We start from the raw sequence: 26,360 nt of genomic DNA, 5'->3' as shown, positions 1-26,360 counted from the left end.
GCATGGATTCTGCATCTGCACATGCGGAATCCAAGCGTTTCAATGTGTGGATGATACCCGGGTCTGGAGGACAGGAGACTCTCCTCCGGACCCGGGTACCATAGAACCTGTAAAGAAAATGAATAAAATAAAAAATAAATATTATATTTACCTTCTGATGGCCCCCGGTGTGCTCGTCTTTGCTTGCCGGCAGATCGCGGTGGACTGAGGGGACCTGCGCTGACGTCATAGTCATGTGACGGCAGGTCCTTCAGTGTACCGCAAGCTGCCGGCAAGCCAGGACGGATCAAATAAAGACTCCGGGGGCCATCGGAAGGTAAGTATAGATTTATTTTTTATTTTTTACCATTCTTTACGGTCACACTATATAAATCCATGCCGGTTGCATGGATTTATATAGTGTGACCAAGTTGTCAAGCACTTTCCAAGTGATGCTAAAATCGCTTGGAAAGCGCTTGTCAACCCGCATGCGGAAATGCATGTGAAGAACGCTTCACATCCGCATGTCCCTGGCAGGAAAACACATGTACAATCCGCATGTACAATCCGCATGCGTTTTTTTCTGCCAGGGAGATGCAGAAATGCTCAGGAAAAAATCCGGAGCATTTCTGCATCGTGGGCACATAGCCTTTCTGTGTTTCTAATGAGTGAGGAAAAATCTGCACCAAAAATGCAAGTAAAAAAACGCAGCAAAAATGCACCAAAGTTCTGCATTAAATAAATAAACGTGTGCACATACCCTATAATGCATGTGCAAGTTATCTTGTCTGTGCCAATAGCTGCCAGTCTTATATGACAGATACTGGCTTTCCTATTGATCATACCAAGGTATAAATGCATAATAGACATCCTGATGACGCGCAGATGAACAAGGGGCCTATTACACATCATACTGAACCGTCAGCTATGAGCATGAAGCATTCACCTATTCGGAATCATAGGCATCCATACAATGCCATTACCAAGTCATATAACCACGATATAACAAACCTGTATATACCCTGGCTCGAAATATTGACTAGGAATGCCGAGCATATAAAATAAACGTCGACATTTCGGAAAGCCCCAGCAGTAAATGAGAACATCATAAGTAACCGCTATTCAATTTCCATTGTGCTCTCCTGACACTTGGGGAAAGGTGCCAGCTGCTCAGTATCAGGCCTGTCTGCCGCTTGGAAGCCTAGTGATTTATAGCAATACTAGTAAATCATTACACAATGACAATACTGAAATTAGACCCGCTATTGTATCTGGAGAATGTAAACTACCTAGTTATTTCCTGCACATTCCAATGACAGCACAGAGCATTTTAGAGGCCCCATACACAATAGATAGCGGTCAGCTGGACAGCACTTGGCCAGAAGTTATCCATCCCGACTCCTCCATACACATGCCGGGCACGCCTGTGTTCTCCATGAGAAAGTCAAAGCTGCCCTCCCCCGGTAGTGGCTAATCTCGCAGCGAAGAAAAAAATAGGATATGCCGGATCCTTATCTTCCTCAATATCATCTTTTGGGGAGAGGTTGGGGCCCCCGTACACATCAGAGACTTCTATCGGTAAATTCAGCCAACTAACAGTCGATATAAAGTCAGATATTGAAAAAGTAGACAGAGGCAAAATATGCTACCTACAAAGTAATGACTTCCCGATATATACTGCAAATAACTAACCAAACAAGTACAAGTTATCATTTCTCTAAGGCTCCCTGGAAAAATTATCGAAAGCAAAATGGAAGGTTGTGATCAACACCTACACTTCCTGATTGGCCTTGTTCAGAGGGATCAGCCAGAATATCATCACTGTGAAAATAAGGTTCTCCATCATGAGGCAGAAGTAGCATCTCTTAGCTGCTTGCTCAGCATCAGCAGCCAGTGTCGGACTGGGGATACCAAGGGCCCACCAGTAACCAACTCCAGGGCCCTCACTTTTCAGCTACATGCAAATATGACTTTATTCTCAAACAAAAATTATATATTAACTGGGTAAATTGCTAAATAAATGAATTCACCATGTACAGACAAAAGGCAGCATCTAAGTGTATAGTGACAAGTATTGCTCATATAAGAGGGAGGTGGCCCACCAGAGGATTCTCCAGTTCTCCTGTGGGCCAGTCCGAGCTTGTCAGCAGGTATTGTACAAGTGTCCTATTCCAATCAATAGATGCCTGCCTCCCGTGTATAACATCTGGCAAGTAGATAACAGACAACAGAAGTAGTGGCTTTCGCCTTCAGATGAGGAAGTGAGAGGTGCTGAATAACCCCTTTATCTATTAATTCATAAAATAATAATTTATCAAGCACTACAGTTAAAATCAACATAAAACTATGGCACCCGTACTCTAATAAGCCAAACCATACCTCAGTATACCTACAGCAACAAGACCAAAAGAATCAGTCAGAAATAAAATCATGGCACACTCAGATTCCAAAATATGAAGGCATCATGTATTGAGAGATCATAGGAGTTTACAGTGGAGACACTATAGGACGCTATGCATGACAACGAATGATAAATTCAGAATTTTGCACATCTTGCATTACGGTTGAGAAATGCATTATGGGAGCCCATACATCAGTTCCAGGCAAATTGTTAGGTCACATGTCTGTCAGCAGCAGAGATGGACCGCTGTCTGTTTCCAAGGGCAACCTGAACAATTATGAAAGCACAAAGACTAAACGTCAGCATTAAACTTGCATCTTTTTGCAGTTCTTAACTGTGTGGTTAAAGCAACAAGTATTTTCATACAATTTTATCCGCAATGTTATAGAACAACAGAAAGGAACTCTATGTAAAGCGTTGTACAAAGACGCATTCGCGAGTCGTCATAAAACATAGTAGGATCTGCTGCTTCCCACAGTAAAAGCATTGTCTGGGGGGGGAAGCAGTTAGAAAGCCATACTGTTTCTATTAAGTGAAAGGCATATTCCTCCCTCCCCTCCTGTTCAGCTGGAAGTACTAAAAAATGACATGTTCTAGAGAATGAAATGGTCATGTTCCTGCCAAGGCATTGATACAAGCTGGATGCGTAACCTCACCAGGGACAACTGAGGTAAGGTGATAGGAATTCCAGCCTGTGAACATCGATTTCTCAACACATCATTTTACATTCCCTCTAAGCAAAATGATAGACTAAGCCGAGGAATCCATGTCCGACCCCACAAAAAAGGCTTTAATGCACTGTAACACTTATCAAGCACTGAGAAGGAAAGCATCGGATTCTTGTCCGACAAGTCGGGAACTTCTGGACTATAAACTGGTTGTTCTTTCACTTTTTTAAATCTGCAAACAATGACGCTCAAGCGTACCTTTCACGTGTAGTTAGGGGGTACCTTTGTGACTAACACGTACCATGTTTAACCATTTATGCTGAAGAGAACCTGTCACCGGGACAAAAGTAACCAGTTTGTGCTCTTATTTTATTCTTGACTCTTTTAAGAAGTTTATTTTGTTTTATTCTTTTAAATCCATCATACCGTTGCAGAGATATTGGCCTTTTTATTTGGTGCTAATTTTTAAAGGGTGCATTACTCACAGGATTCTCTTTGGCTTTACAAAATGGATAAAGTTGCTGAGCAGACTCAAGCCTATCAAAATTTGAAAATTAGCACTAAATAAATAGGCTTGAAATAAAAAGAAAAAAAGAACAAGGATAAAAGGAGAGAAAAAATAAAAAACACTTTTTTGAAACAGTGGGAATAAAAAAAAAAAATTTAAAATCAGAAAAACAAAATCTGGATATTTTTGAACCATAGACTGATTCTCCAAAAGAGGTTTTCATGCGTGGAAAAAATAAATAAATAAAAAAATCACCAAAAGGAGTAAATGCCATAAAATACAGAAGTACTAACTGGTCAGTCAGTGGTCTCAGTGGTGATGCCCAGGGCTGTGGAGTTGGTATAAAATGGATCGACTCAGACTCCTAAAATATATAATAAATTGGGTACAGTAGTGCAATGCAGGAGGTGCTAATGTTTTCATAAGAATTTGGGAAAGTTATTAAATCTCTGTTCTTGATCGCAACTTTTAGTTGAGATGAATCTGTGCTGCACTTTATGTACACGCTCAGTAGTGAAGCAGGGCTGTGGAGTCGGGAGTCAGGGAAATTGAGGAGTTGGAGGTTTGGCTTACCGACTCCATAGCCCTGGTGATCCCAAAAGGTAAATGGCAAGAGTCCATTTAGGTCAGTGATAGGCTGAATAGCTACACAGAAAAGGCCGTCAATAACTGAATGTGACCGCCCATTGGACTTCTAAACAGAGAGCAGGGATTTAATCAATCTTCTCAGCTACTTCTGTTCTTGCACGCACATGCAGTCTGCAGATGAGAAACCATGTTCAACGTGACACTTTCCCTTTAAAGAACATTTCACGGCTTTTCTCTGACAAAAAGGAAAAAATAAATAAAAGCTAAACTTTAGATTTGATGTCCTTTTAAAGCACCAGATGTTTCTATTAAGGATTTTGCAATGAAACGGCTAGACATTTTTCTGCCCATTAGAACTTTGATATCCTGTTCCAGAAAAACATTAGATGATAAAAAAAAATAGGGAACTGCAGACGCTTCATAAACCAAGCACAACAATTACCAACCAGTGATGCAAAACAAGTAGAAACAGTCAGGGGTATGCCCAGCTCTGAGCCATGGGGTGTTCGGAACAATAAGGAATAAGCAATTAAAGCAAATGACAATTTAACGAATTAATTGTAAATTAGTAATTCTTATAATGAATGGAAAACCATGAGCGGAAAAAAGGAAAAAAAAAAGGCTACACTAGGGATGGACAAATCTCAAGTGCACAATGCTCTAAGGAATAAACTTCTACCACATTTCTTTCTACGATGTTTTGCATTAAGGAAGTTTTCCAGAACTTATTTTTTTCTGTACACGCATCCCTCTATTTTAGCTGCGGTATCACAATATGCGCTTATAACAGAAGCCATTTCTAATCTCACTATTAAATGAGCCACACACTCATCACTACAGGGTGCAGGCAAAAGGGGAAACCACTGAGAATGCCCCGAAGGGAAGGAATTCCAAAATACGCTTTAATGGGCTACAGCTGGCACCTAGATCCAGCATTTTCTTTTTAAGAGGAGGAATGTAAAGAATACAGGCAGCGAATTGGGAAGGATTTGATTTCCCATTTCCTCTGCCTTCTATCGCTTGTCTAATGTCACAGAGCCTCAGACAATCCTCCTACTCACCCAAATCCTTATCTGTATTCTCTGTCTGACAAGCAGCAAAGAAAAAAATAATCACATTTATAAGTCCGCTTGTTAAGTAGTAACGTGGGTAGATGGAAAATAAAGGAACAACTATCAATGAGTTACAACTAGGGTGCATTAACATGAACATATCTACTGCTGTGTTACCTCAATGCATGAGTTAGGCTTAGTTCACACAGCCACAGAATGTATTAGCCCAGCACTGATGCAGGAGCAATCTACCAATGGTTTGAGCCATAAATAAATCCAGACTACAGCATGCTGCAATTTTTTCCCACTCAGACCTGATGTCCATATGACAAGTATCCCACTGCACTAGTAAAAAGGCTTTGAGTGCTGTGCATGTGAGGTCCGTAATTTACATCAACAGCACTCAGACCCAAAATATGTTCACGTGAATTATGTATCCTTAGGTAAGAGTCAGACAGACGTATAACTCGGATGAGGATAGCAACGCAATGCTTGGACTGGCCGTCAGCTCTCCGGCCCAAGTGTGACAGCTGAATAGAAACACTGCTGTCACAATTGGGTCTGGAGAGCAGATGGCCAGTCTGAACATTGCAATCCACGTCCGAGTTATACTGGCCGAGCTGACTCTTCCCTGATGCAGAGTGGTATGGTTCTCAAAAGAATGCGTATTCTTGAAGTTGGGGAGGGGGAAATCACATTATAAGGTCCCTCCAGAAGGTAGTTTAAAATTGTTGTCATACAAACAAACGTTTACCACCTATCCACAAGAAAAGTGATAAATGTCTGGTCTTTTGGGGCACCACCAATTACAATAACAGGAAACCAGAAACCCCCATTCCTTCTAAAAAAAAAAAAAAAAAAAATATGGTCTTCAGTATTTTGGATCCGAGTGTCAGTTGTACAATTAGTGTTTTTCACGTATGGATAGATTACAAAGATTCTATCTTTTGCTATGTTAACCATGGAAAGAACACAGATGCCATACCTGTGCTGTCCCAAGATTTTCATGGACCCATAGACTAGCACTGGTACTTTTCATCCAAGATGCCAAGAGAAAACTAGTATGCACAGCCATGATTTCCACTATTTTCAGTGGTAGACACAATTGTATCCTAAAGTACCATTGTGCTTTGGCTTTGCAGGCTCTGCAGACCTCCGCTGAATATCAAACAGATGTGTTTGTGGTTTCAGGAATCTGGAAGGAAATGTATCCATAACAATGTAGACAGTTTCAAGTTGTGAGTTATGTACAATGGAATTTTCTTTTTCCTACTCACACCAAGACAGCAAGATACAAAGTATCCTTACAATGTGCACTATAACTCCATGCCAGGGAAGAACACTCACATATATATTCTATGAGACATCGTTGGTCTATGGCATCATCACTGGTTGTATGAATATACATGTGCCTACAGAATATCAGATAGCAATGTACTGCACTCATAGAAATGTAAAACTGCTGAGAAGCGTGGACCTAACAGACCAAAGGTGTAGTCAAGTGAAGAGCGGGTGAAGGACAAAACATGATAATTGCACCAAAATGCCATTAAAGCCACCACCCAGCCCAGGCGGATTGCAGAATAATATGAGGCAGATGGGTTTGGCTTCTGGAGCGCTCATTAACCAGCCATACTTGGCATTACACACGATGACACAGAAGGAAATTTCTGATACTATCTATGACTTAATGACATATTAAAGGGAATTTCCTCCGTTAATAGTTTGCACACAGACTTGCTGCTTCTCAGTTTATTTCCATTTTCTCCTGATGTTCACAATCTGATGCCACGGGATATTTGGATAAACAGACAATATCCGATTTTAGCTCTGGACGCTCTGAGCAAAGTTGTCAATGCCGTGGTTGTCACAGTGTTTGATTTTCATGAATATTACAGCAGAAGTGTGAAGTTGCCTCTGTACGAGTCACAAGATGAGATTCATTAGGAATAATTTGCAGCTTGTGGCGTCACAAACTCTAGAATAGCAAGTAGCTCTGGGCAGAGACCAGAAAGCAAAATTAAATGCTCTGCAGACCACAGAATTGCTGCTTAAAGTGACAGCCACAAAAATCTGAAATTAGGTATAATAAAAAGATAAAGATAAAAGCAATGCACACAAGCTTGCAATTTTAGAGGCAGGGTCACCATGTCATAGTCTAAAGCTCCCCCACATACACTTTAGATAGCTGTCCGCCAAATGATGGCTCGTCCGGCAGCTATTTCGCCCAACTCTCCATACGCAGGAGCACACGCTCTGTCAAATCTTGGACAGGCTACGGGTCTCCAGAGCGGAGCAGGACTGTTTCCGTGTATTTCGATGAGGCAGTCATACTCTGGTCAGAAAATTCGTGGCCTGTCCATTGATTGCAGTCCGTGACCAGACAGAGATCCACAGACGTCAGAATCACACTCAAGTCACTGACACATTGTAATGTTTTAATACTAGAGGTTAGGACCATCCCAATTTGGGTCACCTTGACGCTGGTGGGATTGCTTTTACGCTTTTTTTTTTTTCTATCAAAAAATGGTGCTTACCAAGTACCCAATGTTATTTATATGCCCTATTGCTTTTATTTATTTATTTACAGAAGGGTATATATGTCAATTTTGTTTCTGTCTTGGGTTTTGTCGGAATCAGCCCATACACTGCGTTCTTATGAGGAGTATTTAGCTAGTTTTTGATGTTGCTGATTTTCTGCACCCATTAGGTAAATTAGGTCTCTTGCATTTTTTAATGCTTTGTCTCTTTTTGATAGGTCAGGTCTGAAATAAGCTTCTTTGTTTTGATACGTCCTAGTGTTTGACAATATTTAATTCATACAGTCATGTGCTTTTTACATGTGGATTTTCAGCATCTAAGGGAAATCTATGGGATAGATCTGTACATAAAACGCAGCATATCCGCAAGAGAAACTGACATGTTGCAGATTTCAAAAACGCACCAGAGGTCAGTTTACAGAGCGTAAAATAAAAGCACAGTGCATGAGATTTCAATGAATCCCATCCACTTTGCTAAAACTGTAAAAAACAAATATGTCGGTTCCATATCTTAGATATATTATCCGTCAGTGCCCCCATACACATTGGACTGTCGGCTGAACCTGATGATATTGTCAGTTAGTCCAACGTCAATCTAGTGTGTGTGTGTGTGTGTGTGTGTGTGTGTGTGTGTGTGTGTGTGTGTGTGTGTGTGTGTGTGTGTGTGTGTGTGTGTGTGTGTGTGTGTGTGTGTGTGTGGGGGGGTCTTAAAGCTGACCCTGCACGTGAGATGGCCACCAAACATAGCCGAGCTCTCACAAGATAGCCATACGTATGAGGATAAGGGAGCACATGGCTTTCAGACTCTTATCGCCCCACAAAAGAAAAAAAAAAATCAGGTAATGAAATTCCAATTACATTTGTCAGGAAACAATTAGGAAGCCCCCAAACTCATCAGATGGTCATAAAGTTCCATTTACTTTCATTGAATGTGTGTGAGGCCTTAAAAGACGAGTTTAGTGATGTGATATTCAAGCCAAATATCCCTAAATTTTCACCATTTTGTACTGCTCCCGGCTCACCATTCCAAATACTCTGAATGGCTACTTTGGAGCAAATTTTAGTGAAGAGAGGTTGGTGACGACAGTGGATGAGCTCCTCGGATTAAAACAGGATAGGTATGGATTGGCGCAAATCAGCAATCGAGGACGACTCCAAAACCTTCAGCAAGCCCATCTTTAATTTATCAAGTACTTTAGCCATTCACACAAAGCTGTATTATGGCTGTTTGGTATTTAAGCATATGAAGGCGTAATAAGGTTGTCAAATAAGTGTATTAGCCCTCTTTACATCTTTGGCTTTGAATACATGCAGAATTTTTTATTAAACAATTCGAAACAAATTTAAAAAAAAAATTGTCGGCAAACAGAATTCCTAGAAAACATTGGCTCACAAATGAGCTATGCTGAACGGGTGACATCTCACACATATTTCCAGTTAGATCTCAGCCTATGAATAGCTCTATAGTAAAGGTGAGTACACTGCACCCAACTTTCTATGTTCAACCATTTCACTCACAACAGAATGTGGACATTCCAAGAAAGCCAAAGAGATGACTGCAACCATCGGAAACGTGAAGCATCTGAGGCATCTTCTGTCTTGTATTAGAAGGATATTCAGCCTCTGATTAATTAGAGCAATATGATTAACATTACAGCTTCCTATAGGATTACTATAGCAGCTTTCATAGTCTGATGAGCAGCACATCCGCCTAGTTCTGCGTGATTGTGGGCAACCTGGGCGACAATCCCTATGAGAACCGTAATAGCAGCCATAATGATTGTCACTTCTCTTATAAAATGCTATGACTAAGAAACTCATAAGGGAGCATTAGACTCTGTTGTCACAAACGATATTGACAGATCATTTATGCAGTTGATATCTGCACATTACTCTGGAGAGAAATGTGCTAAAATGAAGATTTTCCAGAGCCCCCACTGGCTCAACAAGATCTGCACACAGCGGCAGACAATGACAGGAGTGAAGAAACGTCACTCCGAGGAAGGATTTAATCCCGCAGCAGGATTTACCTGCTGCCTCATGCACTTTGACATGATACAGCAGAAACCAATTGCTCAACACCCATTATTGTCAGTCTACGACAAATAGAAACTACCTGTATTTTATCAGCTGCATGTGAATTTATCCTTAAAGTGCTTGTTCTTACAGGACCTTTCCACTGTGGGTTTCGTTGCAGGATTTCCACACATTTCCCCATTTGTATAGTGATATCCACAGCACAAGTTAACATGCTGAAGATTTCTAATGTATGGTACAATGAGGAGTTTGGGAAAAGTCATCCACAATACTTATACTACATAATGTATTACCAGGAAACATTTCCACTACCAAAAATTCTGTGTGATCCATTTCCTGTGAGTTCCTATGTTATATATAAGATACACTATATGGGCAAAAGTAAAATTATGTATGTTATGTTACAGAGGCACTAAGCATTGGGACACCTATTTAATAACAGGAGCTTTTAGGACATCCCATTCTAAAGCCATAAGCATTAATATGAAGTTGGTCCTCCCTTGCTGTTACAACAGCTCCTGCTCTTCTGGGAAGACTTCCTGCAAGATTTTGGATGTGTTTGTGGGAAGTTTTGCCCATTCACTCAGAAGAGCATTTTCTGGAGTAGAAGGCCAGACTCAGAATCTAAGTTCTAGTTCATCTTAAATGTGTTCGAAGGATTTAAGATCAGGGCACATTCTAGCCGGTTTTGCTGTTCCACCAAACTCACCCAACCAATTCTTTATTGACCAAGAACAGAAAGGGGCCTTCTCAAACATTTTGAAGCATTAGGCTTTCTATTCACTGGAAGCAAAAGGGACCTAGGCAGAGCCTTGAAAAACAATCCCATAGTATTATCCCTACTCCACTAAACCTTACAGTGGGCACAATGCAGTCAAGTAGGTAACGTTCTCCTGGCATTCAGCAAAGCCAGACTAGTCCATCAAATGCCAGATAGAGAAGTGCAATTCGTCACTCCACAGAACTCGTTTCCACTGCTCCAAAGTCCAGTGGCAATGTGCTTCACATCAATCCATCCGACACTTGGGATTGTGCTTGGTGATGTAAGGCATGAAGGCATCCAATCGCCTGTGGAAACCCAGGACATGACGTTCTCGGCACACAGTTTCTGATGACAGAGGAGGTTTGAAGCTTTGCAGTTATTGAGTCCGCAAAGCATTGGTGACTTTTATACACTGTGACAGTGACCAGTCGCTGTGGTTCCTAAACTTACATTTTTCTATAGTATCACTTAGTTGATGGTAGAATATTTAGGAGGGAAGAAATTTCATAAAATTTAGAATTCAGTAAGCTGTTTTAGACGACCTATACTTTTACAAATGCTAGTAAAGGCAGAAGGATTGGCAGGGGTCTGAATTTTATACACTTGTGGCAATGGGACAGAATTAAAAAAATCTGAATTCAATGATGTGCGCCCCTATTCTTTTTTCTATATAGAGTAAGTCAGACCAAGGGTGGTGTCCCAAAAGGACACTTAAAATTTGTTGGGTAAGTGTGACTCTATAGATAGGTGATCGGTTCAGATTATAAAGACAATACCCCTGAAAGGAGTAAAGTTCATGAATAGACATCTATCTGCTATGGTCAGCATTAAGAGCAGCTACATGTATCCAAAGCAAAATTGTTTTCTTTTCTTATAATTTGAGGACAATTCTAAAACTCACATTTTACACAAACCAGTTACCAGGAAGAGAGGATTATCAGCAGGAAAAGAACAATGGATATAATGTCAGGCTATAATGCACTATGCCGTCTGGCAGTCAAAGGGTTTAACTAATCTTTACCAGCCTACCATGTGAGCCCTACTAATCTGCTTTGTTTCATCTGCTAATTATCTTCACAGAGTCCTGCTGTATGGAGGAACAGGGTATGGCACTGCTACCCCCCTGTCCTGCAGCAAAACAATACCTGTGGGTCTGATCAGAAAGTTATAACAGAGTTCACCTTATGGGTATGTGCAGACATTAGTGTTTACAGCAGATTTTTCTGCTGCTGAAACCAGAGGGTTGGCAGGAAAAACGCTGCACAAAATAAGAACTTTTTTGCCGCATTTTTTTTTTACTCATTCAATTAAATGGGTGAAAAAAAACACTGCAAATATTCTGAAAGAATCGACTTTCTGAATATTTAAATCTGCAAGGAAAAAGGAAGCAGCGTCTCAGAAATCGCATTCACTTTGCTGGGACTGTAAAACACAGCAGTTTTTTTTTTCTTTTTCACAAGAAAAAAAACACAAGTGTGTGAACAAGCCCATATATGGTGGAAGGGTTGCGTTTCATCATTTCAGCCATATAGGACGTTTCTGATTAAACCATTAATATTGTACAATTGCATGATAGATATATTTTCAACAAGTGTCATCATTACAAAGATTACAAAAAAAATAAAAAAAAGAAGACCAGTGACATAAAAAAAAAAATGCGGAGGTGTTTGTCTCCTTGTACTCGGCAAGAGCTACAGTGTCCTCATTCAGGATCTTGAGATTACTCCTGCAATATCAATAAACTATAAAATGCACAACTTTGATATGACCGAGAAGACATGATAATCTGGAGCAACCTATAAAGGGACAGTAAAAGATAATTCTCTGCAGGGAGGAAGTTATTAATGCAGCCGGTGCCTGGAAAATAAAACAATTACATTTTGCAGACGTATCTGGTAAATGTGCAGCGATGCACAGGGATCTTCTGGTTACATTCACAGTCAATTGGAGACCAGTAATACAAACCCTAGAAACACTATTATTCCCATACCTAAGGAAACCGTCTAAATGATTTGTGCAGACAGTCAGGAAAAAAGGCGACTTCTGGCTAAAGAGTTAAATCTGCTTTCAGATTTTCATCAAGTCTGCAGCTGTCATCACATGTGAAGGGATGCATAGCAATAAGCAGAACTGCTATGATTGTTAAAGCAGATCATTCACCATATAAAATGCACGTTTTATTAAATAGTTCCCTTAGACCTGATGAGGCTGTTGTGTTTACTTTGATACATGTCAGAATGGCTAATTATATTAGCTTTTTACGAGTCCATCTAGACATTCTCATTTAATATCACATTTGCTAACGATCAAAGAGGATCACACAGGCATTCTGACAAATTTTATAGTAAGTACATTAGCCTCATGTGGTCTAAGATCTATTTAATAAAGTATGCAATATATTTTTCAAAATCTGGTAATAGATGCATTTTAAAGTGACTCTCTACCCTGTGACTGAGTAGGGACTATACATTTCTTTTGTACAGTCATGCACCCCAGGGACCTGTTTTATGTGCTCAGATAAGACCTCCGTTCCATCTGCGTCCAAGATGGCCACCACAGCGGCAAGCCCAAACCATGCGTCCCCTGCATGTCTTATCCCACAGCACAGGTACAGCAGGTAAGGCGCGGCGTGGTGTCCATCATGTGACACTTCTGAAACCGCCATCATTTTTTGTTTTTTTGGTTCTATATTGGGACAGAAAACAGAAATGTGAACTCAAGAGAGCCTTGGGCTCTATCCACATCTTGTTTTACAGACACAATACGTCAGATGTATTCTCCGACAAGTGCTACTACTCTTTTGGCACATGCTGGTTGAATACAGGCCTAGGGCTCATTGGAGTATAAGTCGTAGAATAATCCCACTGTATACCTCCGACGTGGCTGAAAAAAGGAGATGTAAGCGGAGCCTCAGACAGAAGAACACATGTAAGGGAACGAGCTGCTCATTAAATATACATAGTGCACGCTCTGCTATCGGTGCAACCGAGGTAAGGACAGGATATCCTGAAGAATCCAAAACTGTAGAGAACAAAAACATTTCCAACGAAAACACTGAACGTGTATGCTATAACCCATGCACTCTATAAAATGTACAGAACCAACAAGGACGCCGGACCGAGCTGGGGCTTCCTGTGGGACGCCACATTACACATCAGCCAAAAATGGACTAACGAATACCAATTCTCGGTTGGACGGTTGTTAGAGAAAAATAAGTAAAATCAAACCATATCAGACAGTACCTGTTGAATTTCTTCCACCAATGACGCAGCCAGCGATCATCATCGTCCCAAAAGCTCCAATATGTCTAACCGGCATTTTGAATGTGAATGTACTTTTATTGGTCAGTGATCAGTCGAAAAAGACAATCGTAGCTCATTATGGTTGAAATCGTCCGTTTCCGCTGATGTGCAATATCAGGAGTGCTGTTCTACGCAGCCGGATCAGGTTCTTGATTGCTTTCATTTTTTATTGTGCAGCATACTTTAGGTAGGACTATTTTTTCCCCTATAGACTTCTCTGAGGCAGAAATCGCATGTTGCAAATGTAATTAAAAAAAAAAAAACATCCAAGAAAAATCCTTTAGAAAAACATGGAAGGAAGTATCGATCAGAGTGTGATCAGATTTTTTAGGATGAGAATAGAAAAAATAAAATTCTTTATCTTCTCCATTCAGTCTGTCCATGAAAATCAGACTCCGACATGAAAGTATGATTGGATGCAACTCGTGCATACTGCGATATTTTTTCCCCTCAGACCAACTCAGTCGAAAGGAAAAAAAAAAAAATAGGATATGTGCACGGCCCCATAGAATAACATGTGATGAGTGCCTACTCAAATCAATACATAGTCTTAATCATTCAGCACAGGACAGGTCCTCTAGAATAATATATTCTTATTATATCGGCTCTGTGCTGTAGCAAAGAGATGAGATTCCTTAACCAACTCATAATTCTCTTATAGTGGCTATAAAGGTCTTTTTCTAAACGGCAAATGATGATGAACATACACCGTACCAGTAAAATGAACTGACCGAAAGCCACGCATTTCTAAGGGTGTGTTCACATGGAGTTTTTGGAGGAGGATTTGGAGTTTCTGCTCCAAAAATTGATTCTAAGAAATTCTCAGAAAGATTAATGGTGCTGGCATCAGAAGACTCATTCACCTGCGCTGCTATACATCCTATACATGCGGCCTTTCCATTCTTCACATGTCTAAATAGTCAACTTTATCCTTCACACCCAACCTCACTTCCCCACAGACTAGCAATGGGTTTGCAATGCAAATCAGCCATTAGGTAAAATCGAGTATAATCATACGGGAGCCTCTGATTAACGGAAATATAATGTAAGGAATGCATGAGAAAATCATGTGAAAATGGCAAAAGCGAACAAGATCTCCCCGACACTGCATTACTATATATAGGGAGTTGTGATTTCTCAACGCCGGGGTTCCTTTAAATCCTACAAATTGAATTACTAACCAAGGTAACGGCAAACATAATAGAAAATGTTATTTTAATCATCTGCACCGATTCAGCTGGAAATCTATTTAAGATGTCGGGAAAGCAGCCTCTTTGTAAGAATCGCGCCTGAGCCGTCTGCACTCCGGCGTCATAGCAGGGGCCGATGCCAAATGATACTGGCATATCTGAGGAATATCCAAATGCACAGTGCGTGTGTTCTCTGCTTCGGAATTCGCTCGTTGTCATGGCAACTATAAAAGTATTGAGGGCGTCCTTTTATATGCAGGGGGAAGTTAAAATATTTTATACATATATAGGATCCGGCAAGTCTCATCTGTACAGCGGCACATCTCGTTTACAGACTTGGCAAAGACAAAATATATGCAAGGAATTATTTCATGCATAAATAAAACGAAGGAACGCACACTGCAAAAATCTGATTCACTGCACAAATATTCAGTGATCTCAGGCTGTAATCCACGACATCCTGTGCCGGGTACTGGAGGTGCTCAAATTACATCCATGGGGTTCTGGACTCCCAACCAGGTCGTACAAGTCATGCCTGTTCCTCGAGTTACTGCCAGCTCAGAGTGGCAGACTAATGCCCTGCACACTGCATGAGTCAACGTAATGCTATTAACCCATGGGACCTGTGTAAGGGGCGAATTACACTCCATTATGTGCGCCGAGCTCAAAAGGTCACAACAGACTGTCAATGGCTTAATAAACCTAAAGATAGACAAGGTATTGACCAGCGACGCCACCGGTCTACAATATGGTCTTTAAGGAGAATCTGTCACTTGCCAGAAATGTGTTTGTTTTGTTGGTTTTTTTTTTCATCTGGTGTAAATGCTGTTGTTCTCCTGAATCTGGCGATGTTTTTCTTTTATTTCTACGCCTCTCCATTCCTGAGATATGGCTCCTTCATTTCTGTATAAAAATCTAGTATTTTAAGCCAAGTGGGTGTGGTCATCAACTCTTCTCTGCGCCCTCTTGGTTAACAATTTCTATACAAGGAAGTAAGTTCCATATCTCAGGAATGGAGAGGCGCAGGAACAAAAGAAAAACATCATCAGATTCAGGAGAACAGCGACTTTTACACCAGGTAAATAAATACATATTTATTGCAAATGGCAAAGGGTTTTAACATCATTAAGCATATTAATCCAATATGTCATAAATATCCAATCAGAGGGACCCCCACCAAGTCTATCTTTGCAAGACTAAAATCACAGCATGCTTTCTACATTAATTATTGCAAAGTGTGAAATCAGTAGCAAAATCTGCATGTAAATCCAACTGACAATACAAAATACCCTGTGGAAACAAGTCACACACTTTCGGAATAGGTTTTCAATCTCAGAATATATAGCTCATGACACCTCACCAAATGCTGATCCCAGGGGACACAGCCGAGTACAGAGGAGCAGCACTGGATATGGAGGAGAGCTTTTTTTCTCACCTTCCTGGGTTGATTAGCCTTATAGTGTTAATGCTACAGATGCCCTTGCATCATGTCACGTTACATGCCTCCTGACACTGATAGCAGGCAGCCATCACAACGAATTACCATCTAGGAGGCATGCCAGCTGGAATAACCGGTACCCATAAAGCCAACAGAATGGGTCTTTAGATTTCATGGGTGCAGTTAGCGATGGTCGAATCGATTCATGGGACTTTTAGTCAATAGGTCAGGTCAGTAGTCTGTGGCCACTGGACGGGAGGCTCACAAATCTTCCCTGGAAGATAAGATATTGGCAAGCCTCCTGTACACAGAGGCCGGGGACTACAGACGAAGCCAATGGACCAGAGTCTCACGAATTGATCCGCTCATCTCTGGTGCAGTATTTGAGATATATATGAAAAGGGTTAAAGCAGAAATGATGGCCACCTTGTACCAGAAACCGCACCACTTTAGGTCTGTAAGTTGGAGATGAGAGAATGGACTTGCAAGACCCACTGGACAGGAGCCCAACAAACCTCCTGCCCGCCAGGATGCCCGGCTCCTCTTGATTAACCAGCCTGGTGTGACATCACGTGTGTATCACGCTGCAACAATGACGTAGCACCGGGCATGTGGTAACTTCACCAGGCCTATCCAGCGGCCACCAATTACTGACTCCGCAATGAACCAGGATCCTATCAATTCACTCTAGGAGGAAGCAACCATTTTTTTTTTGCTCATTGCATACAACCATTATTAGAATTTAAAGGTCTTTTTCCTCCACAAAAGAAATGGGTCCTGTTGATAGGTAATAAAAGACTGCTAGGGCTCCCAGCAATTAAGAGTAGGGGTCCTAAACCCACCTTTCTCCATACTGCACCCACCATCTCAAGATAATGAGCCTGCATGCATGCGCCCTGTCGCTCTACTTTTATGTAGAGCGACAATATATGGGCGTATCACCCATATATTATAGTGGGAACAGCCCTTTAAAGATGTAAGGAACGTGGTGCAGAAAGTGTAGAATTTTCTATGAAGGTACAGATATATAAGCGCAGAAGATATGAATACAGGTTGTGGCTCCAGTGACAAGAGGTGCTGAGGAGGCATAAACACTTTATTGATCTAGCTCAATGAGGGTTTATTATATTTGTGCAGCTCTTTTCATTCCTTAACCCAAAAGTGATACCTCATTTCTATTATGTCGGAAATGCAGTTATGGATACGTGCCACATCCATAAAAGCACTTTAAGGTTTTAATATTGCATTGACACTTTTGACAAAACTTCTGTGTTACATTGTCAGTAAAACAAGGGATATTCCAAAACTGGCAATCACAGGATAGCTGATAAGTTGTAACGGGGGCATTTCAGAGCCCCGTTCTCAGGATTGATAGGGATCCCTTTGTTTGGACCCCCAGTGAACAGAAAATTATAGCCTATCCTGTGCATAAGTGTTAATTTGTCAAGTTAAGAATAATCATTTAATAATATTTCTACAGAATCGTCAATTGCTACGCGTTACACACACAGTGCAATATTCTAAGAATATAACGCACAGATGAGAACTTTCTCAGTTATTAGGAACTATTGCTACAGGTTATTAGGCAAGAAGAAGGTTGTGCTCAGATATACTCTCCAAAGCAGGATTACATAGCTAACATAAATGAGTTCAAGTCTCCAGGTCCAGATGAATTACACCCCAGAGTACTGAAGGAGATCGTAGAAGAAATTTTAGAACCACTCTCCATAATCTTTGAAAATTCTTGGAGAACAGGAGAAGTCCCAGAAGACTGGAGAAGAGCAAATGTTGTTCCTATCTTCAGAAGGGGGAAGAAGGTGGACCCAGGGAACTATAGGCCGGTGAGTCTGACTTCTATACCAGGAAAGATCTTTGAACAAATTATTAAACAACATGTATGTAAGTACCTGGATAAGAATGAAGTGATTAACCAGAGTCAGCATGGGTTTGTAACTAACAAGTCATGTCAGACTAACTTAATTTCCTTCTATGACAGAATCACTGACTGGGTGGATCAGGGAAATGCTGTAGATATAGTATATCTTGACTTCAGCAAAGCATTTGACAAAGTATCTCACACCATCCTTATTGAAAAAATTACCAAGTATGGAATGGACAAGGCCACTGTTAGGTGGATTCATAACTGGCTTAGTGATCGGACTCAAAGGGTGGTTGTAAATGGCTTCACATCCAGTTGGATGAATGTCTCAAGTGGCTCTGTCCTAGGACCTGTATTGTTCAACATCTTTAACAATGATTTAGATGAAGGAATTGTGGGTAAACTGATTAAATTTGCTGATGACACAAAGCTGGGAGGGATAGCTAATACTAGAGAAGAGAGAGAGGATTCAAAAAGACCTAAATAAACTGGAGCAGTGGGCAGTAACTAACAGAATGCATTTTTCCCTGTTAAAAACCAAAGTACTACATCTGGGCAATAAAAATGAAAAAAGCATATACAGAATGGGAGGAATAGAGCTAAGCAACAGTACATGTGAAAAAGACTTAGGTATACTAATAGATCATAGACTGAACATGAGTCAACAGTGTGATGCAGCAGCAAAAAAGGCAAATACAATTCTGGGATGTATTAACAGAAGCATACAGTCTAGATCACGTGAAGTCATTATCGGACTTTACTCCTCTTTGGTCAGACCTCATCTGGAATACTGCGTCCAGTTTTGGGCACCACATTTTAAAAAAAGATATTGACAAACTGGAGCAGGTTCAGAGAAGAGTGACCAGAATGGTGACCGGTCTGCAAACTATGTCCTATGAGGAACGGTTACAGGATTTGGGAATGTTTAGCTTGCAAAAAAGAAGACTGAGAGGAGACTTAATAGCTGTCTACAAATATCTCAAGGGCTGTCACATTGTAGAAGGATCATCTTCATTCTCATTTGCACAAGGAAAGACTAGAAGCAATGGGACGAAACTGAATGGGAGGAGACACAGGTTAGATATTAGAAAAAAACTTTTTGACAGTTAGGGTGATCAATGAGTGGAACAGGCTGCCACGAGAGGTGGTGAGTTCCCCTTCAATGGACGTCTTCAAACAGAGGCTGGACAGATATGTGTCTGAGATGGTTTAGTGAATCCTGCTTTGAGCAGGGGGTTGGACCAGATGACCCAGGAGGTCCCCCCCAACTCTACCATTATATGATTCTATGATACATGGCCTGTCATTATAGGAAAGAGCGCAAACGGTGGCTGAAAGAGTCACTTATTTCAAGAGGAAAATCTTTATATGCACCAAATATATACAAGTAAATATTAAAGAACGAAACATGCCAGATCCAGATATAGCAAACTAGTACTACATAAGATCCCTCTCCCCAGGATGTGTCAACAGGTGAAAAAAAACATATAGGAAAGATAACAAAGCCCTAAAAAGGCAGCTGTCAGCAGGTTACTCACTCTCTACTATTTGCTCTGTTTAAAGGGCAGGTCTTCTATACAAAGCACAGGAGAAAGTTCCTACAGAAAACTGTTCTCCGATGAGGGAGCAATAGTCTTGACTTTCCTTCTTACCGGATAAAAATTGGACAATTTATACAGACAAATATATCTACACTGAAGGCATCAAAACTATGAATTAACACATGTGGAATTATATACTTAACAAAAAAGTGTGAAACAACTGAAAATATGTCTTATATTCTAGGTTCTTCAAAGTAGCCACCTTTTGCTTTGATGACTGCTTTGCACACTCTGGGCATTCTCTTGATGAGCTTCAAGAGGTAGTCACCGGAAATGGTCTTCCAACAATCTTGAAGGAGTTCCCAGAGATGCTTAGCACTTGTTGGCCCTTTTGCCTTCACTCTGCGGTCCAGCTCACCCCAAACCATCTCGATTGGGTTCAGGTCTGGTGACTGTGGAGGCCAGGTCATCTGGCGTAGCACCCCATCACTCTCCTTCTTGGTCAAATAGCCCTTACACAGCCTGGAGGTGTGTTTGGGGTCATTGTCCTGTTGAAAAATAAAATGATGGTCCAACTAAACGCAAACCGGATGGAATAGCATGCCGCTGCAAGATGCTGTGGTAGCCATGCTGGTTCAGTATGACTTCAATTTTGAATAAATCCCCGACAGTGTCACCAGCAAAGCACCCCCACACCATCACACCTCCTCCTCCATGCTTCATGGTGGGAACCAGGCATGTAGAGTCCATTCGTTCACCTTTTCTGCGTCGCACTAAGACACGGTGGTTGGAACCAAAGATCTCAAATTCGGACTCATCAGACCAAAGCACAGATTTCCACTGGTCTAATGTCCATTCCTTGTGTTCTTTAGCCCAAACAAGTCTCTTCTGCTTGTTGCCTGTCCTTAGCAGTGGTTTCCTAGCAGCTATTTTACCATGAAGGCTTGCTGCACAAAGTCTCCTCTTAACAGTTGTTGTAGAGATGTGTCTGCTGCTAGAACTCTGTGTGGTATTGACCTGGTCTCTAATCTGAGCTGCTGTTAACCTGCGATTTCTGAGGCTGGTGACTCGGATAAACTTATCCTCAGAAGCAGAGGTGACTCTTGGTCTTCCTTTCCTGGGGCGGTCCTCATGTGAGCCAGTTTCTTTGTAGTGCTTGATGGTTTTTGCAACTGCACTTGGGAAAACTTGGAAAGTGTCCCCAATTTTTCGGACTGACTAACAGTCTATTCAGTAGGACTATCAGCTGTGTATCCACCTGACTTCTGCACAACACAACTGATCATCCCAACCCCATTTATAAGGCAAGTAATCCCACTTATTAAACCTGACAGGGCACACCTGTGAAGTGAAAACCATTTCCGGTGACTACCACTTGAAGCTCATCAAGAGAATGCCAAGAGTGTGCAAAGCAGTCATCAAAGCAAAAGGTGGCTACCTTTAAGAACCTAGAATATAAGACATATTTTCAGTTGTTTCACACTTTTTTGTTAAGTATATAATTCCACATGTGTTAATTCATAGTTTTGATGCCTTCAGTGTTAATGTACAATTTTCATAAGTCATGAAAATACAGAAAAATCTTTACATGAGGTGTGTCCAAACTTTTGGTCTGTACTAATATATAAATATATAATTTTATATCTAGCAGATAAGCGATTGTTTTCACCATAAAAATCCTATTATTCACAAACTTCCCTACCAATGCATGTTTGTTTTTATTTTTTCAAAACCTTTTGAAAGATAAATGTATCCAATTGTATTGTAAAGAGTGGAAATTTGCAATTAAAATTAAAAATAAATAAAAAGGACATAAGTTAGCCACATCTCAGCATCTCTACAGGGAAAGTAGCACTGCCCAGGAGACTAAGCTGGAAACATGATGCCCGCTTTGCAATGCTAATGATAGATCCACCAAGGCCTAATAGTATAACACATTTAAAGCATTTACAAATGTTGGAATAATCCCAATGTACAAATCGCGAAGAATTTGTAAGATTTATGTGAAAAAAAAAAGGCAAATCTCTAATGCGATCATCATGGAACCTGTCATCTAGTAATTTACAGTACAACATACTTTAATAGATCAGGAACAGGATTTCTATATAGATTTAAACAAAAACAGACTTTGGATATCCTGAAAAGACACTCTCCGACGTCCTGGCCACAATATGTTCTAGCTGAGAAAGAAGCAACTGAAAATTCTGCAAGATCAGATCGGAAATTGTTTTTAGCAGCACAGACTGTGGATTTTGGCCTCTGTAATTTGGACATCCCAGCTGGCTATGTTTTTCCTAAGGCATTGATGAGAAATAATACTAAGGATAGCATCCCCAAATAGAGGATTTCCTCTGGAGTTACAATGACACAAATTAGCAGTAACTACATAGATTACACCCACAGCTCAATTTTGCGTTCTGACTGAAGCTACGCTTTACAACAATTAGGATTAAGTGTGACTCCAAAAAAAAAATACTTAAATGCTTTACTACTAATAGCACAGAGCTCAAGAGCCAGGCAAATCTAGGAGCTTCCAGGATATTCTGACGGGTCATTTTGGCCATAGTCTGAACAGTTAATGGGGAAATATAACCTATCTTCAGCTACCCATGGGCTATTTTTGATGAAGGCAACAACTCCTTTGTGCCCAGACACTGCAGCAACCGAGAGCAAAAAAAAATAGCAGTTTTACTCATTAAAGTCCATGGCCCTTCAGGTGGTCCACTCGAATCACGTTTTTCAGGGCTTTTGACAGAAGTGCCGACATGTAGCAAAAACGCAATGTGACCATACCCTAAAGTCTCATTCAGATATGACCTTCACCTAGTGCCGGACTGGGTTGGTAAAGGCCCACCAGTAACATTGATTCTTGTGCCCACTGTCCAGCTACATGCAAAACTAATCTGACCCTAGTAAACAAATGTACTTTTGCTTCTATGTAATGTTAATTTGGCTAGCTTATTTAATGAATGATTATATAATACCTTGATTCACAATTTGCAGAAAAAGGGTAAAACCACTACTCATTAGTAATCCTTCACAGGGGCCCACCGGAGGATTCTTCTGTTCTCCGGTGGGCCGGTCCGAGCCTGCCTTCACCTACCTATTATAAAAGCAATACGCCAATTATACTCTATGGTGCGGTTCAGTGTTCTTTTGCTGACTGAGTGTTCACCGGAAAAAATTAGGCAGGTTTATTTTTGACCCAGGTCATGGCCCAAGATCACCAATTCAAAACAATGGGTCAGTGATAAAAACGGACAGCATATGAATCCCATCTGTGTGCTGTCCATTTTTTGCTATTTATTGGTCAGGAGAAGCTTGTAACTTATTTATTTTTTTGCATACGAGAAAAAAAAAACGATGCCTGATGGTAAATATGAATTCTTGGGACCAAAAATGAATGAAAATTGGATGCAGCACATTGGTGAGAAATAGTTATTTTCTCGTATGCAAGAAAGACAAAAACAGGGACATGAGTGAGAAGTAAGGACTAGGAGGAACATGAACATTAGACCTCATAAATTACCATATTATATATGGAGGCACCATACAGTAGTAACCAGGATGCCCATTATTGAATCATAAAGACCATTCAGCACCATACATGGTCCATACACTCATTGTGGCATGGTCTCATATCTGGTGCTGCTGACATGTGCTTTACTGGCAAATGTAGATTTGTCTATAGCATCATGAAGGTTGCAAGACCCTAAAGTCTTCCTACCTGTACAAGGCACATGGCAACACTTTCATATGTCTACGACATTTCTTGTGATTGGTTCCTCTGTTATTCCTCCTGGATATTTATTAGCCAACTGACAACTGGGCGTTACCATTCCACTTGCTAAAAGGGCATCCATACACAGTATCAGCACTGATTGTGTAGGGACACCCCTCAAACACTCATCTGTCAATGTTCTCATATTTCTAGGAGGAATTACAGAGAAGCTTTAGAATTTTGATTTACAAAAACCAACATGTATAGAGGCGACCGATTCTCTAATTTGGGAACAAGTTGAAACCGCTGAAAGTCCAAACCTTTAAATAAAACGAAGGGGAACACGAGGACGAATCCACAGTTAGGATGATCACGGATAAATCTTACCACTCGTAATGACAAAATAATAATATCCTAATGATTCACAACATTTACATAACCTTCTGTCCTTAGTCATTATAGACTTATAATATTTTACAACCATAAGAACTTCCAAGCTCCGACCAATGCAAACGTTAGTATTGGAATATTTAGGAATGGAAAATAGTTTGTACCATAGCAAAATATTTGCATGCACATTACAATATTGGAGCACGCAACATGGAAGGATGAATAGGAACCAGTCTTTGCCCATTTCAAGCTATTAAAAACCTGAGAATGTGAGCGGAGCCATCTATTCTACAGATCTAGTATGAATCAGTGAGTAAACAGAGCACAGACTCATTTCCTCTTCCCAGATTCACTCTGCATGTGGTGTTACTGCCATGTGATACCACAGTATGTAGGAAATAGTTACCGGAAAGGTCGAAACAGAAGTGATTTCCACCTCTTTTCTCAGACCACTGCCTATAAACCATATATAATGATATCCTGATTGATGTGACCACTTCCACCCTATGATCATGTTCATCACATTGTATTACCAAGTTCCCAAAACTGGATTCCCAGTTGCGCGATCAGTAACTAGAGTTTATCTTAGGCCTTGAATCACATCATGACTGGTTAAGACCCTATTATGGTTCTACTGGACCAAACCCAGTGCATCATAGAGCCCTATGATGATGTAAATCTGTGGGGGTCATACAGATCCTGTATGCAATCATAAGCAGCAGTCAGTATTCTGACTGGACAACAGCAGAGGAAATTACTAATTTGCTTTATTACGAGACCAATCACTTCCCAAAGGAAGGGTTTCTGCTACTAGCAGTAAATTAGGGAATCACCTTATATGCAATTTCCCAGTATCCTACATGGTTACAGCCATCGTCTATGAGTCTCATTCTTGTGCCTGCAGAAACCCTTCATCACGTTGTGACGTATAAGATACAGAATTCCAAATCGATATTCTGCCGACATTATCCCCTCTTCTTTATCTGTTAAGATATATCCTGGGACAGAGACGAGCTCGGCCCCTGAGAACTCCTGGCACTAATTGACATACAGGGGCCCAGAATTGGGGGTTATAATAGACAACTGTTCATCTCCAATGCCAGAGTGTAAGTGTGCGTAATACAGACTGCTGTAATAACCAGGTATATTATTATAATGGGATTACACACCATCGCTCGGCATTGTTTGCACACACAAAAAGAAACAAACAATGGATTTGGGAAGAAAGAGCAGAATGTGGGGGGGGGGGGAATTGTGCCTCTAGATAATGGGGGGATTGTGCCTCTAGATAATGGGGGGGGGGAATTGTGCCTCTAGATAATGGGGGGATTGTGCCTCTAGATAATGGGGGGGGGGGGTTGTGCCTCTGGTGATCACTTCTGCATGTGATCATTATAGTAATGCACCTAATTATTGCCTACATGCAGCAAGATCGGGGCATGGTGCCCACTATAGAGAAGGACGAGCCCAAAATGTGGGGAGAGAGAGAGAGAGAGAGAGTGACTGCAGCCAGGAAGAGGAGATGAAAGAAAGGGTGTGATCTGTCTGCTCCAGGCAGGGAGACAAAAGCCGCCCTTCACCTGGCTGCGCACCCCGCACACAATGCAGCCACACAATGGCCCCAGTCAGACCCCAAACTAGCAGCTCTCATCAGCATGCACGGGAGGAAGCCGCCGCCGTCGCCACCGCATGCAGTGTGTACAAAGTGCAGCACCTGGCGCTGCAGCCGCACTACCTCCAAATCACCTTCACACCCCTGCCAGGAAACAAAAGCGCCCGCAGCAGAGGGCACACACTTACCCACAGCTCCGTGCCCCAGCTCATGGCTCCGGCTGCTGGGTGTAGTGGGGCAGAGCACTGCTGTGTCCGGGTGTGAGTGCACAGGGAGGACGGGCGGCTGTGTCTTGCTGCTTGTGTCTCCTTCCTTGTGTTGTGTGAAGATTGGGAAGGAGGGGGAGCAAGTCCTTAGAGGGAGGAGAGAGGAGGCGGGAATGGCCTGGAGGAGGAGGAGAAGGCTGGGATGGGCAGGAAGAGGAGGCAGGCAGGGAGGTGGAGGACATAGGTGACTAGTACTCGGCGACGACACTTTCTGCACTGCCCATATGAGGGTGTTCACACCGAAACTCTCCAAAATTCTCCTCAAAAACTTGGAGTTTCTGCTCCAAAAACTCAGCAGAAAGCCTCAGATCCCCACTCTTCAAGGTGTTTGACCCTGAATTCTGGTATAAATCACCTTAATATGTCGCAAACATTTTTGTGTTGCACAAATATTTAGACTGTTGGCGCTGTCACACCATCTTTGCCGAAATGAGAGGAGCTGGGATAGGCATGGCGACTGGTGAGATAAGATGCGTCTAAGTGGC

At 41.3% G+C, this 26,360-nt stretch overlaps 1 protein-coding gene across 4 annotated transcripts in view; it reads right to left on the bottom strand.

Annotated features, from left to right (window-relative positions):
* The window catches only part of FNBP1L (formin binding protein 1 like), a 142,216-nt gene extending 116,240 nt beyond the window's left edge, over positions 1 to 25,976 (bottom strand). For 2 of the 4 annotated variants that reach the window (XM_073643214.1, XM_073643213.1), the window contains exon 1: positions 25,798 to 25,976. In XM_073643214.1, the coding sequence (XP_073499315.1) occupies positions 25,798 to 25,821 (24 nt within the window). In that variant the 5' untranslated portion in view covers positions 25,822 to 25,976. The remainder of the gene's footprint in view (positions 1 to 25,797) is intronic. The other 2 variants (XM_073643215.1, XM_073643217.1) reach the window with 2 other exon arrangements.
* Between the last annotated feature and the right edge of the window lie 384 nt (positions 25,977 to 26,360).

Source organism: Phyllobates terribilis, unplaced genomic scaffold (assembly GCF_046119375.1).
Source record: "Phyllobates terribilis strain yellow unplaced genomic scaffold, ASM4611937v1 Scaffold_8__6_contigs__length_399053987, whole genome shotgun sequence".
Classification (NCBI taxonomy): domain Eukaryota; kingdom Metazoa; phylum Chordata; class Amphibia; order Anura; family Dendrobatidae; genus Phyllobates; species Phyllobates terribilis.
Note: the sequence above shows the minus strand (reverse complement) of the source record. Positions and strands in the feature narration are given on the sequence as shown.